Here is a 15,060-nt window from a genome sequence, read left to right as displayed (position 1 = left end):
ATTTTGTTAGTGAGACCAGAGTACTATTCACATAGTACAGTCATACACCCCATGAAATTAGTTTTGCTTTTAATCAGTGTCTGTTAGTGACCATCTACAATACCGTTTAAAAGTTTTGGGTCCGGGTTATGCTCACCAAAGATCTATTTGATCTATTTTCTGTTTTAATATATTTTAAAATGTAACTAATTCTGAAAAGCTGAATTTTCAGCAGCCATTTTCAGAGTCAAATGCCTTCAAAAACCATTCTAATACGCTGATTTGGTGCTTAAGTATAACATTTCTTTTTATTACTACAGTTGAAAACAGTTGTGTTGCTTAATATTTTTGTGGAATCATTTTTTTTTTCTCCACAATTCTTTGATAAATAGAAAGTGACAATTTTGGTGACAATAGAAATTATATTTCTATTATTAACTATAACTCTTGACCAATTAAATATATCCTTGCTGAAAATATGTATTAATTTCTTAAAAAGATAAAATAAAATAAAAATATTATTACAATGACATGAAAAATTATCTGCTTATCTGTACAGGCTTGAATTTGAACCATGAATAAGTTCAGGGTTGAGACATAATGGTTATTGGCTGCTGACAAGCCCTGGTATATTTTGTCCTACCTGCAAGTTAAAGGGGTCATGAACTGCATTGTTTTATTGATTTATAATGTTTCCTGGGGTGCACTTAGTGTGCTTAGATATTAGTATGCTTTTTACATTAAAAAAAAAAATGTCATAATTTAGAAATAAAAGGCATTTTTGCTACCCTGATTTTAGCCCTCTTATTTGAACGCTCTGTTTTAAGGGGCATGCCTACTTTGAGACTTCAGTGTAAACGCCCACTGCTGTGATTGGCTAACATCTTTCCATTTGGAATAGTCAAGTATTACTCTCTCTTTTAGCATGTTTTTACTATTACAGCTCTCAAGGTTAACTAATCGTGAAAAGTGCTGCATTATATTTAGATCTATAGCATTATATTTAAATTGTGGCATGAAAGGTTGCAGTGATGAACATTGTAGTCGATCACAGACATGTTGAGCGTATGAAAGCAGAGATCTCATCATTGCAACTCAATTTCTGTACACTAACAAATGCTTTCATCATCACTAACAGTGCAAACGCAATATAACTAAGAGATTTGTTGAATAAAACAGGAGTTTTGGCGCATGTCCAGAACTCAGTCACTGAAAAACTTGTGCTGTTTGATTGACAGCTCCAATGATTGTGAAGGAAGCGTTCTTTGATTGCTTCCGTTATATAATTTAATCACTGTTTAAATAACATTATTTTCATCCTACTAAGAGAAACAATGTGAAATTGACCGTTTAGTCACTGGTTTGATTTACTGTCACACAGACAAAGAACATCTGACTGTACATGAATCATTACATATCAGATCAGGCATTAGAACAGTAGGAGTAACTCAGATACTTACATGATGTTGTATTACTGAAGTAAAAGTCTGTTTGCAAAGTCTGCGCCAAAATTCGACCGATTTACAAAAGTATCCAAAGTGAAATACCGAATACAAATAAATAATGTTTAACTGAGACATTCACATGGTTGAAAATAAATAACCATATTCCTAGCATTAGGATCCTTTCAAAGTTAATGTTATTTTAGTCCTGTATCGCTCTTCTCTCCTTGTCATCTCACTAACACACCAGAGCGCGGGTCTAACATTTCACTGATGAAGTAGGCGTTGATTTCTTCTGTGTTTCACCTAGGCCCATTCCAGGATCAGTCGTTCAATGGGCCAATGTCAATAAAAGCTTTTATTGGATTAAAAAGGAAGTTTTCAGTTCTGAAACGTATAGTATAGTACAATGACCTTATATACAGTAGGTACGGAAAGTATTCAGACCCCCTTAAATTTTTCACTCTTTGTTATATTGCAGCCATTTGCTAAAATTATTTAAGTTCATTTTTTCCCTCATTAATGTACACACAGCACCCCATATTGACAGAAAAACACAGAATTGTTGACATTTTTGCAGATTTATTAAAAAAAGAAAACACTGAAATATCACATGGTCCTAAGTATTCAGACCCTTTGCTCAGTATTTAGTAGAAGCACCCTTTTGATCTAATACAGCCATGAGTCTTTTTGGGAAAGATGCAACAAGTTTTTCACACCTGAATTTGGGGATCCTCTGCCATTCCTCCTTGCAGATCCTCTCCAGTTCTGTCAGTTTGGATGGTAAATGTTGGTGGACAGCCATTTTTAGGTCACTCCAGAGATGCTCAATTGGGTTTAAGTCAGGGCTCCCTGAGCACTCAGGAGAAGGTTTTCGTCCAGGATATCCCTGTACTTGGCCGCATTCATCTTTCCCTCGATTGCAACCAGTCGTCCTGTCCCTGCAGCTGAAAAACACCCCCACAGCATGATGCTGCCACCACCATGCTTCACTGTTGGGACTGTATTGGACAGGTGATGAGCAGTGCCTGGTTTTCTCCACACATAACGCTTAGAATTAAGGCCAAAATGTTCTATCTTGGTCTCATCAGAAAATCTTTTTTCTCACCATCTTGGAGTCCTTCAGGTGCTTTTTAGCAAACTCCATGCGGGCTTTCATGTGTCTTGCACTGAGGAGAGGCTTCTGTTGGGCCACTCTGCCATAAAGCCCCAACTGGTGGAGGACTGCAGTGATGGTTGACTTTCTACAACTTTCTCCCATCTCCCGACTGCATCTCTGGAGCTCAGCCAGTGATCTTTGGGTTCTTCTTTACCTCTCTCACCAAGGCTCTTCTCCCCCGATAGCTCAGTTTGGCCGGACGGCCAGCTCTAGGAAGGGTTCTGGTCATCCCAAACGTCTTCCATTTAAGGATTATGGAGGCCACTGTGTTCTTAGGAACCTTAAGTGCAGCAGAAATGTTTTTGTAACCTTGGCCAGATCTGTGCCTTGCCACAATTCTGTCTCTGAGCTCTTCAGGCATTTCCTTTGACCTCATGATTCTCATTTGCTCTGACATGCACTGTGAGCTGTAAGGTCTTATATAGACAGGTGTGTGGCTTTCCTAATCAAGTCCAATCAGTATAATCAAACACAGTTGGACTCAAATGAAGGTGTAGAACCATCTCAAGGATGATCAGAAGAAATGGACAGCACCTGAGTTAAACATATGAGTGTCACAGCAAAGGGTCTGAATACTTAGGACCATGTGATATTTCAGTTTCAACAATTCTGTGTTTTTCTGTCAATATGGGGTGCTGTGTGTACATTAATGAGGAAAAAAAATGAACTTGAATGATTTTAGCAAATGGCTGCAATATAACAAATAGTGAAAGATTTAAGGGGGTCTGAATACTTTCCGTACCCACTGTATGTCAAAAGCTCAAGGAAAAGTTGAATTCTCAATTCATGACCCATTTAACATATATAATCAAGGGAAAGTTAAACTGCACTTGTCAAGCCATTTTATAGGTTCTTTAAAATATTCTGTGGAAAACATTTTGGCTTTTTGCTATTCTTGCTATAGTATACAGTAAATACAGAAAAGCTGAACTAGAACTTGCATCATCGACTTGAGCATCAACATGAGCATCAACTTGACGTGTCTAACAATGTGCATAAACCACTAGGCCATGGATCAGACACAGTTAATATGCAACAAATAAACTTTTCAACATACCAGAAATAGAATATCTGTAGCAAACATCAATTCATTCCCATTATACGCAGACAGTCACTTGTTAGTCCATTGACAGAACACTGACGCACAGAGCAATTGGTACACTCAAGTGTGCACTGATGTCCCCTTTCTCCAGTATGTTTATTCAGAATAGTCAATGATCTCTCATCTGTCTGCGCTCTCCTTCCCAACAAACATCATTACCCCTACAATTACCAACAAAACACAAAAGCCAATACAAAACACACACACTCTGAGTACAACGGAGTAAGCAGGCATAATGAATAGGACCATTTTATCATGACACACAGTGAGGGAGAGGGATTGTGGCCTTTTTTCACCGAAGGCTTGTTCGTGCCCGGTATATGCTCCATTAGGTCTTTAATAGGCAAGCAGCCCAGTGACTAGGATCACTCATCCATCTTTCTGAATGACGGGCGTTTGCGGAGGTAAATAGGGTCAACTGGGTGGGTGAAAAAAAATACTGAGCTATTCACTTACACAGCTTTCAGACCAAACCAGGTTATTGGCACACTTAGTTCTCAGGCAATGTAGCAGGTGTCCAGAGGCACAGTTTTTCACTGCAAAAACTGTACCTAAATAGAGTGATCGTGGCCCACATAGCGATGGAGTTTGTGTCAGGTTAGTCATGTAATCTGTCAAGAACATGTTAGGGTCATCCCCAAAATCTGAAGGAATGAGAAGTTATATTTTGCTAAATTAAAAAAAAAAAAAAAAAGATGATGACAATTTCTAAGACAATTTTAAGGGCATTGCAACATTGAAACATCTAAACAATTTTAAAGGTATTGTGACAATCCCATATTTAATAAAATAAACTTTATTAAAACACACTTGTCACACTAGTTTATATAATTTGCTTACTAACAATGTCTACCAGTGGACAAGCATGTATCACAGGAGAAATCTGTAAAATCCCCCCTCCCCATTTTAACTACTTCTCAGAGGATATATTGATAGGATTTTGTGTAATGTCAGTGATAGAACTGACATTCTGAACATTTTTGTAATAAAATGTCAAAATTAAATGTGATTTTATGTAAAATTGCATTTTATGTATTATTTAAACACCAATAAACGCAATAAAACATATTTGGTTCAGATGTGATATTTACGTTGATTTATACTTATTTTCTACTCATTTTATCTCAAACATGCTTTTCACTTTACACCTTAGTCTCCACAGTAAACAAGTAGATTAAATAATGTTTGTCATAGAGGAAATGATGTCACAGTTTTTTTTTTTTTTTTTATTTCAATCAAATAAATAAATAAATAAAATAGTTCATTATTTTTTCATCATTATTTAGTTTACCATGAGATAATTCATATTTTTAATTATATATTTTTGTAGAATAAGATTAAAAGTCTGGGACCAGAGTAAAATAATATATGCTATACATAAACTAGCACAAAAAAAAATAAAAATAAATAAATAAATAAATAATATATATATATATATATATATATATATATATATATATATATATATATATATATAAATAAAAGTATGGAATCACTTTTGAGAATAATGGGAATTACATAAAAAAAGTAACTGTCTGGGTCCATTACATGCCAGTTGGTGTAAAAAAAAAGTGCTTAACACAGGCTTCAATTCTTTATGCAAAATAAGTTTGACATGGGATGTTTTTGTGAGATTTATCCTTATAGTATTCTGGTCTGTAGCAGAGCATGTGAGCGGAGCAGAGCAGAGCAGGGAGTGGTAATATCCCCTCTGGAGCAAGGAGCACCTTTTAGAAGATTCCGCTCGCTCAATCCACTCGGGGTCACTCGCTCAACCCATAATGTCCTTTTTCATATGCTGGTCAGTGAACATACTGACGCCGCTCATGCTGCTTAGAGCTGTGATTAGATGAATGTGTAAATAAGTGCTGCACACTTTCCTGTCAATAACAAAATAAACATAACAGTGGTGAGAAAACAGCAGTGAAGAAAGCATCTGATCACAGCTATATGGATATGTTTGCACAAGCTCTGCAATTCGGCCCTATCCAGTCAAGTCACGTCACATTTATTTTATTTGACGATACCAGCATTTCCCCCTAGTATTTTAAGCACTGTTCTTAAACACCTCTGATTGGCCACTGTGTTCACACGCTCAACAGATACACCTGCTTTCAAACATTTACAACATGTTTTTGAAGTGTTGATCATTGTAGCCAATCAAAGACATATCTGTTGAGCGCATGAACACAATGGCCGTAATGAGTGTAAGCGGTACATGAGTGGAGCATGAGCGCGGGCCGTGAGAGATTAAGTGGAGCACACTGGAATAAAGCGGAATATATCGCTCACATGCTCTGGACTATAGAGAGTTAACCAGACAGCCTGGTCTGTCAATTCAGGACAGATATCATCCACACTAAAAATGAAGCTGATGTAATTGGTGATGTTGACAAATTTGTCACAAAATCAACATTCTATCAGCAGAGATAAGGTTGAGTCCAACCATTACAGGCATCTCAAATCTCAATCCTACATCTTGTCTTTTTCCTGTCTCAAAAACGAGTCTGCTAGGTCTTAACTCACAAAACAATGAATGCCTCAACTTTTCGTTTGCATCTGATTTTAACAGTGCTAAGCAGCATTTTCACGGAAACAAGAAGTGCAGAGATTGGCATTTACACAGGTAAATGTCAGCCAAAGACACTAAAGCATCTAAAAAATGCTTTACGCTTGCAGGCAACCTTTGCATCAGATCTCCAATCATTCAGTGAGGAGAGCCGCTGCTATGCAGTCCTCACTCCCCCCTCACTCTCACGGAATGGAACCCGACATTTACTGGCACCACCGGCCCTCTGGGGCCGAGACACTATCAGAGCCGTCGTAGGGTGTGATTTCTCCTTGGTAGACCTCTGAGATTTCTGTTGTTCTAGTGTACTAACAAATAGATCCATTACATAGATTCCAGACACAGCAACCATCCATCCGTCCATCTCTGTCTCGTCCGTTCAGTGGATGTACAATGTTGCCAGCGTTTGTAGCCAGAGCAACTGCTATGCCCACACATCCTTTCAGTCCAGAGCTGCCCACATAAACAGTGCTGAGAGAATAATAGACAGTCACACATACAAACAAATCGTGACACTTCCACATGCCTGAGCACCATGGACACAGACAGCTCCCACACACCGCACGTCCTGTCCAATATACAGCTAGCAGAGGGTGTCACCCTTCACAACAGCAGCAAACACACTTTTTCTGGTGTAGAAAGACATCACCTCATCTACGCTAGCATATACATTATAATAATAATAGCAAAAACAATATTAATTTACAACAATTTAACTTGTATTTAATCAATATTAAATATAAACTGCTGCAAGATATTGGAAACTTCACAAAACTATTATATATTAAGTACATACTATTCGTTATAATTATTCTGTACCAATGTAATTATACTGGTAATTACATTGTAATATGACCAATTAATGTAAATTCTGACAATACAAATCTTTTTATTTGAAACAAAAACAATAACAATACGGTCACAACTAAAAAAATGTATAGGATAATTTATGTCAGTCTATTGCCATAAATCTTTTCACATACATGATTGTCACAACTCTTGATGAATGGATTGACATTAGGGCTGCACGATATATCGCATGGGATTGTCACGCGCATTTCGTCAGTAAAGCCGGTTCCCTGATTACCGCTAAATCGCCATCACCTGCTTTCAAATGGAGCGGCATTTAATAGACAGAACCGTAGATCACTGACAAGCCACGCAATGTTGCGTTCATATCGCAGATGAATCGCCTTCGATAATGAACGCGATATTGCGTGACTTGTCAGTGAACTACAGCTCTGTCTATTAAATGCCGCTCCATTTGAAAGCAGGTGATGGCAATTTAACGGTAATCAGGGAACCGGCTTTACTGACGAAATGCGCGTGACAATCTCATGCGATATATCGTGCAGCCCTAACTGACATGACTTTTCCAGTTTGGAAAAAGCTTATTGAATGAAATAAAAAGACATATTTTATATGTATATATATATATATATATATATATATATATATATGTATAAATACATTCACTCAACCCATCAAGAGAAGATCTGCATTCAGCACCACTTTAATTTCACTATTGTGCAGTCACTTTCAAACCAAGCAGCATTCTGTTGGCCTAATGCGTAATTTCTGATTGCATGGATTCTTATTGAAATTACTGGATTTTGCTCATGAAATTTCACTGAGCAACCATGTGACCGCACCTTGAGTAGAAAAAAAAAAAAAACATCACTATAGAAATTTCTATGACTTTTTAAGATTTCATTTATTTCCAAGACTTTGCAGTCTTGGGAAGTAAAAATTGAAATTTTCCTGATATTTCCATGTTTCAATGACTGTGGGATACCTACAAATCAATTCCATTCACATTAAACTTTTTCAATAGGTAGGAAGTGTGGCCTGCCAAGTAACGCACATGCTCTGCACGTGGTGGCAACCTGAATTATGACCCGAGTATGGCTTGAGTCATTCTTCCCACTCTTCCCTATTGTTTATTGTCACCTCCCCACTTTCGATGAAATAAAGAGCAGAAAAGGCTCTTTCTTTCAAAGTAAAATTGACCCTTACTGCAGGGCATAAATGACCCAAATAAAAAATAAAAAGGTTGCTGCTCATATGTTATTCTGAATAGACACATAACCAACATATATTTAGAAAGCCAACACTTGAAAGTTTACAGTTCAATACTCAATACTGTTATATATAAGCTCAAACATAAAACAAAAACAAGAATATATATTTTTTTAAATGTATAAAAATATTATGTGGATGTGGTATAACAACTTACCACAATACCACAATCAACCGTGGTGGTACTATTTTAGCGAACCGTACCGTACCGAACCGTACCATGGAATGGAAAAGCGTCTTAAAACTATGAATTTTATTAAACATTTCCTAAGACCATGTCATGTGAGTTTTTAGAGAAGGCTAATAAGATGCTCATAAAATATTTTATTTCCCTGTAAACATCTACTTGCAGACTATTGTCTAATGTCTGGCGAGGTGAACTGCTCTATTCATGTTCTATTGTTCTCACTTGACGAACCTTTCACACTTCTGCCGCGAATGAGACTTAATCTTCATTATTCTTTTATCATTATTCTTTGTTTTTATTCAGCAATTATTAGCCTTTATTCTGGCATTACATGGCTTGTCCATCAACACCACTTTGATCCCACTATACACAGATCAGGCATAACATTACAACCACCTTCCTAATATTGTGTTGGTCCCCCTTTTGCTGCCAAAACATCCCTGACCTATCGAGGCACAGACTCCACTAGACCCCTGAAGGTGTGTTGTAGTCTCTGGCATCAAGATGTTAGCAGCAGATCCTTTAAGTCCTGTAAGTTGCGACTTGTTTGTTCAGCACATCCCACAGATGCTTGATTGGATTGAGATCTGGGGAATTTGGAGGCCAAGTCAACACCTCAAACTCGTTGTTGTGCTCCTTAAACCATTCCTGAACCATTTTTGCTTTGTGGCAGTGCACATTATCCTGCTGAAAGAATCCACACCCACCAGGGAATACTGTTTCCATGAAAGGGTGTACATGGTCTGCAACAAAGCTTAGGTACGTGGTATGTGTCAAAGTATCATCCACATAGATGGCAGGACCCAAGGTTTCCCAGCAGAACATTGCCCAAAGCATCATACTGTCTCCGCTGGCTTTTTCCCCATAGTGCATCCTGGTGCCATGTGTCCCCCAGGTAAGCGACGCACATGTACCCGGCCATCCGCGTGATGTAAAAGAAAACGTGATTCATCAGACCAGGCCACCTTCTTCCATTGTTCCATGGTCCAGTTCTGATGCTCACGTGCCCACAGTTGGCGCTATCGGCGGTGGACAGGGGTCAGCATGGACACCCTGACTGGTCTGCGGCTATGCAGCCCCATACGCAACAAACTGCAATGCACTGTGTATTCTGACACCTTTCCATCAGAACCAGCATTAACTTCTTCAGCAATTTGTTCCTTCCTTGGACCACTTTTGATAGATACTGACCACTGCAGCCAGGGAACACCCCACAAGAGCTGCAGTTTTGGAGATGCTCTGACCCGGTTGTCTAGCCATAACAATTTGGCCCTTGTCAAACTTGCTCAAATCCTTACACTTGGCCATTTTTCTTGCTTCTAACATATCAACATAACTGCCTAACAGGTGCCGTGATGAAGAGGTAATCAGTGTTATTCACTTCACCTGTTAGTGGTCATTATGTTATGCCTGATCGGTGTAAATTAATATACCTATTACCTGAAGTCTTTCTAGCATCAAACAACATAACACAATTTAAATAAATAAAACAGATTCTATGAAGTTTCAGTGGTCTGATCAATTTGTCACAGCCAAGCATACAATCCCTCACTCTTTGCAAGAACTAAATAGTCAATTTAGTTTTAGTCAATCAGACCATCAGTGAGTCACATTTCCTCCTTCAGCTGAGACAGAGCCCATTAAGATTTTTAACTAAACATACTGGTTAGAAACTAGTTCATTATCCCCTGTCTGAGCAATAGCCAATGTACTCTAGACATAAATTCTTAATACTGATAAAATTAACACTTTAGAGAAGCCGTTCAGCACCACTCTCTTAAGAGCACATACATTTTCTTTAGTCTCCATAAAGCCAAGAGTGGCCAAAGGTTCTCGATAATTGGAAAGTTTGAACTACTATCACAACCGATAATAAAAGAACACCAATGCTCGCACGGAACCAGCTAATGTCCCTCATTTGCAATCTCATTTTGCCTGGAACCCATCAAGAGAAGGTCTGCGTTTTTTAGCACTTTATCAAGCGCTGGCAAACGCAATTTAATTTCACTATTGTGAGTGGAAATAGCTCTTCGCAGGGGTGGGGGGTGTTGGCTCTGCGAAAGACGAGCGTTTTCCGATTGGTGACATCAATTTGAATAGTTCAACTGTGTGGCTGCAGCTCTATCAGCACCAAGAAAGACAATGTGCAGGAGGCCAGCAGGAGCCATTAGAGAAACAGCGGGGGGATGAGCATGAGATAAGAAATACACACACACACGCGCACGCGCGTTTCATTTTTTTTTCTCTAGTGAGCAGTGTTGTACGATCTGGTTTACTGTAAATCCAGTTCTCCAACCAAAAGATGACAGCTTGTCCTTTAATTAATAATAACTAATAATGTATTCTTACAGAACAGTGTACTAAGAATATTTACAGGAGAAGATATGGACAAAAACACTCCTAATAGTCCCAACGATACCGGGCAGAATGTTGTCTTGAGGCATTTCTTTCTTGTGTGTTGCTGAGTTCAACCTTATTAGATTATTGATCCTTAAAAGTAGGTCATGTTGAGAAGTAATAAACTTCAGAGATGCCACATATAGTTTCTAACCACATCCACAGATTCAGCTTTGTGTTACAATGAAAAAAAAAATTATATGAGTTGTATAGTTAAATAAATTTACAAATAATTTATAAATCTGTAAAGAGATAATTTGAGAAAATGTTTTGTAGGCTCTAAATCTGTCAGCACAACTCTTGTGGATCTTAGCTTTGTCTGGACTAGTAGCACACATGCTGACACCCACCCCCACACCTACACAATCCTCACAAAATTTCATCTCTTTTGTCTTTTTAATTTTTTCTCTGTTCTTACCACCTCTCTCTGTGGGCTGTTACGAGTGTCTAGGTGCACAGGTGAGTGTATGTGTGTGTGTATGTCTGTGTGAGGGGGCTCATCTTGAGGGTTATACAAAAATTAAGGGGATTTGGTGTATCTGTGCAAACTGTCAAATTAAAGCCCTTCTAAAGCATGTTCACTAAACAAATTAATAACTAATAACAATAATAAATCCACCAGAGTGTGTAGAAACAGCTGTGTTGTTGGTTACCTGCTGACGGGTGAGCTGTGCTCAGTGAGGGACACCAGCAGTTTAAGAGCATACACTGGTACAGGATCTGGCTCCAGGAGCAGAGTCTCATACCTGCAGAGAGGATCTGCATTAAACTAGTTATGCGATGTGTACAATAGGATAGTACACATATGCTAATTCATACACATACACATATGTTAATTCATAAAAGTCATTAAAGGTGCCGTAGAACGTCTTTTCAAAAGATGTAATATAAGTCTAAGGTGTCCCCTGAATGTGTCTGTGAAGTTTCAGCTCAAAATACCCGATAGACTTTTTTTTAATGCATTTTTTTAACTGCCTATTTTGGGGCATCATTAACTATGCACTGATTCAGGCTGCGCGGCCCCTTTAAATCTCTCGCTCCCTGCCCTCCCGAGCTCTCGACTATAAGTGCAGTTATACAGTGCATAAAGTTCACACAGCTAATATAACCCTCAAATGGATCTTTACAAGATGTTTGTCATTCATGCTGCATGCATGCATCGATTCCTGTGAGTATAGTATTTATTTGGATGTTTACATTTGATTCTGAATGAGTTTGAGGCTATATGCTCTGTGGCTAACGGGCTAATGCTACAGTGTTGGAGAGATTTACAAAGAATGAAGTTGTGCTTATGAATTATACAGACTGCAAGTGTTTAAAAATGAAAATAGCGACGACTCGTCTCCGCGAATACATTAATAAACGATGGTAACTTTAACCACATTTAACAGTTCATTGGCAACATGCTAACAAAACATTTAGAAAGACAATTTATAAATATCACTAAAAATATAATGTAAACATGAATCATGTCAGTTATTATTGCTTCATCTGCCATTTTTTGCTATTGTCCTTGCTTGCTTACCTAGTCTGATGATTCAGCTGTGCACAGATCCAGACGTTAATACTGGCTGCCCTTGAGTAATGCCTTGAATGAGGGCTGGCATATGCAAATATTGGGGTCATACATATTAATGATCCCGACTGTTACGTAACAGTTGGTGTTATGTTGAGATTCGCCTGTTTGCCAGAGGTCTTTTAAACAAATGAGATTTATATAAGAAGGAGGAAGCAATGGTGTTTGAGACTCACTGTATGTCATTTCCATGTACTGAACTCTTGTTATTCAACTATGCCGAGGTAAATTCAATTTTTGATTCTAGGGCACCTTTAAAGATGCTACAAACTAATCACTGATTTCAATGCATACACTTTATACGTTGTTCATGCATTCTCTGAGAATCGAACCAGAACCATTAGGATTTCTGGACTGAATTTACTGTTATTGCTATTTGCAGCATTTTCTTGTTTTGCTCTGCAGTGAAAACTCACCAATAATCATAATATATTTATGTAATTAGTATTAGTGACAGTAAGAGTACACCGCCGCAAATTATGCACTGTATATTTTAAATATTTTAAAGGGGACCTATAATGCCCCTTTTACAAGATGTAATATAAGTCTCTGGTGTCCCCAGAATGTGTCTGTGAAGTTTCAGCTCAAAATACCCCACAGATCATTTATTATAGCTTATCAAATTTGCCTATTTTAGTGTGAGCAAAAACACGCCTTTCGTGTGTGAGTCCCTTTAAATGCAAATGAGCTGCTGCTCCCGGACAACTTTCCAGAAGAGGGAGGATCTTTAACAGCTCGCGCTTCGGTTTGCCCAACAACAACAAAGCCGGAGAATCTCATGCAGCCAAAATGACGATTGTCAGTAATGGTGTTCAGCTTTACATTGTTCAAACCGGAGTTTGAACAACTTATAGAATGCATCTGGATGTTTCTGAACGGTTAGTGGATAAATTTATGTAGTTGCTGTGGAGTTGATTCAACTCATCGACTGGCATGTGCTGTCATGTTAATCTTTTGTGCAAATCCAGCATTGAATTGACCATCGTTTGTGAAGCAGTCTGGCGTAAAATGACGGCACTCTTCCTCTTCTCTAAAGCAGCCCAACATGGCCTCACCCTCTTTGTTGCATGTTCTCGGGGACAGGGTCTATGTATATTTTAGGGTTAGTGATGTCACTAACCCAGGAAGAAGCTTGTTGTAGTCCTTAAACAGAGAATTCTTGAAAATAAAATATCTCCCTTTGAATTGAACTTTGAGCATTGCAACTTTGCAGACATTGTTTATGCTCTAACAGCAACATTACACACTAACGAAAGTTAAAAATGTGAAATCATAATCAATGACCCCTTTAAAGGTGAAGTATGTAGTTTCTGCGCCACTAGTAACACCTAGCGGAATTACAAAAATAAAGCATATTTTCAAACAACCTTGCAAATGGTTGCGCTTCCCCCATCACAAAAAACACTTACTGGTGCTTGTGAAGGCATGTTTCAGTAAATGTAAGCTACTTTCAATAAAAAGTCCACATCATGTTAAGAATACATTTAACTGTGTTGCTACGTGTCATGACATGAGTAAGCAATTGAGTGGGCTAACACTCTGTCTAGAGCCAACACGAGTGTCTCACTTATAATAAACCCATCCAACGAACTGTATCTGCACTGGGTGCATTTTTTGACATGACACACTACAACTGTTTGAGGCTATTTACACTGGACACAACGGTTACATTTGTTTTTCTGAACAAGTGCATGATGATGGTATTTATGGCATTTATAAAGTCATGAATGGCATACTAATAGTAGTCAATGAACAATAAACTTTGTAAAGAGAGTGTAATTAACATAAAAAAACAAAACATACATACTTCAGCTTTAAATGAATGTTTTGACAATTTAACAATTATATTATCTATTGCAATATTGTTGCAATATTGTTTCCCCATTTTTTACAGGTTAAAATAGTATTGTCAGTGACTGCATTCATTTGAAATATTAAAAAAGTGCATATATAATTATTTAAATCTTCTTATTAAAACTTGCTAATAATCATTATATATTTATGTAATTAGTATTAGTGACAGTAAAGGTGATGATACACGGGGCAACTTTTTGAGCAATGTTGCTGGGCAATGTTGCCATCAACGGGCAACCTGATGAGACACAGGGCAACTAATTAGGGCACTTGTTAGGCACTTTATTTCAACTTTTTTAAAATATTTTCTTAATTTTTATTAAAAATAAATGCCTTTCCGATCTGATTTGTGATAGGTAAAAGGAGAAGAGCGAGATCAGCAAAAGGCGGATTCAAACCCACATCGATCGCATCAAAAGCTACATTCATGTGCCATACACACTACAGCCTACGCTACTACAGACGTTAAACAGATTCCGCCTTTTTAGTATTTAACTGAAAACATTCAACGGCTTAATTACAACTTACACACATTACATTGGACAGTTGTTGGTATTTTAAGCAATATATGAGGTAAATTCCCTGTTTTGGGTTGACGCATGACAACTTACTAGCGTAAAAAGATATAAGTTCACACTCCTTTTCTCCGCTCCACTGCTGCTGAGAGGCCGCCATCTTGTTTGAATTTTTTCTGAAATCTCTGAACTAGTCACATG

General features: G+C 37.9%; 1 protein-coding gene across 5 annotated transcripts in view; it reads right to left on the bottom strand.

Moving 5' to 3' along the window:
* ulk4 (unc-51 like kinase 4) overlaps positions 1-15,060 on the bottom strand; it is a 244,137-nt gene that overhangs the window by 103,537 nt on the left and 125,540 nt on the right. For all 5 annotated transcript variants that reach the window (XM_048152779.1, XM_048152780.1, XM_048152778.1 and 2 more), the window contains one exon: positions 11,568-11,660. In XM_048152779.1, coding sequence (XP_048008736.1) covers positions 11,568-11,660 — 93 coding nt within the window. The remainder of the gene's footprint in view (positions 1-11,567; positions 11,661-15,060) is intronic.

This window comes from Megalobrama amblycephala, linkage group LG13, assembly GCF_018812025.1.
Source record: "Megalobrama amblycephala isolate DHTTF-2021 linkage group LG13, ASM1881202v1, whole genome shotgun sequence".
Classification (NCBI taxonomy): domain Eukaryota; kingdom Metazoa; phylum Chordata; class Actinopteri; order Cypriniformes; family Xenocyprididae; genus Megalobrama; species Megalobrama amblycephala.
Note: the sequence above shows the minus strand (reverse complement) of the source record. Positions and strands in the feature narration are given on the sequence as shown.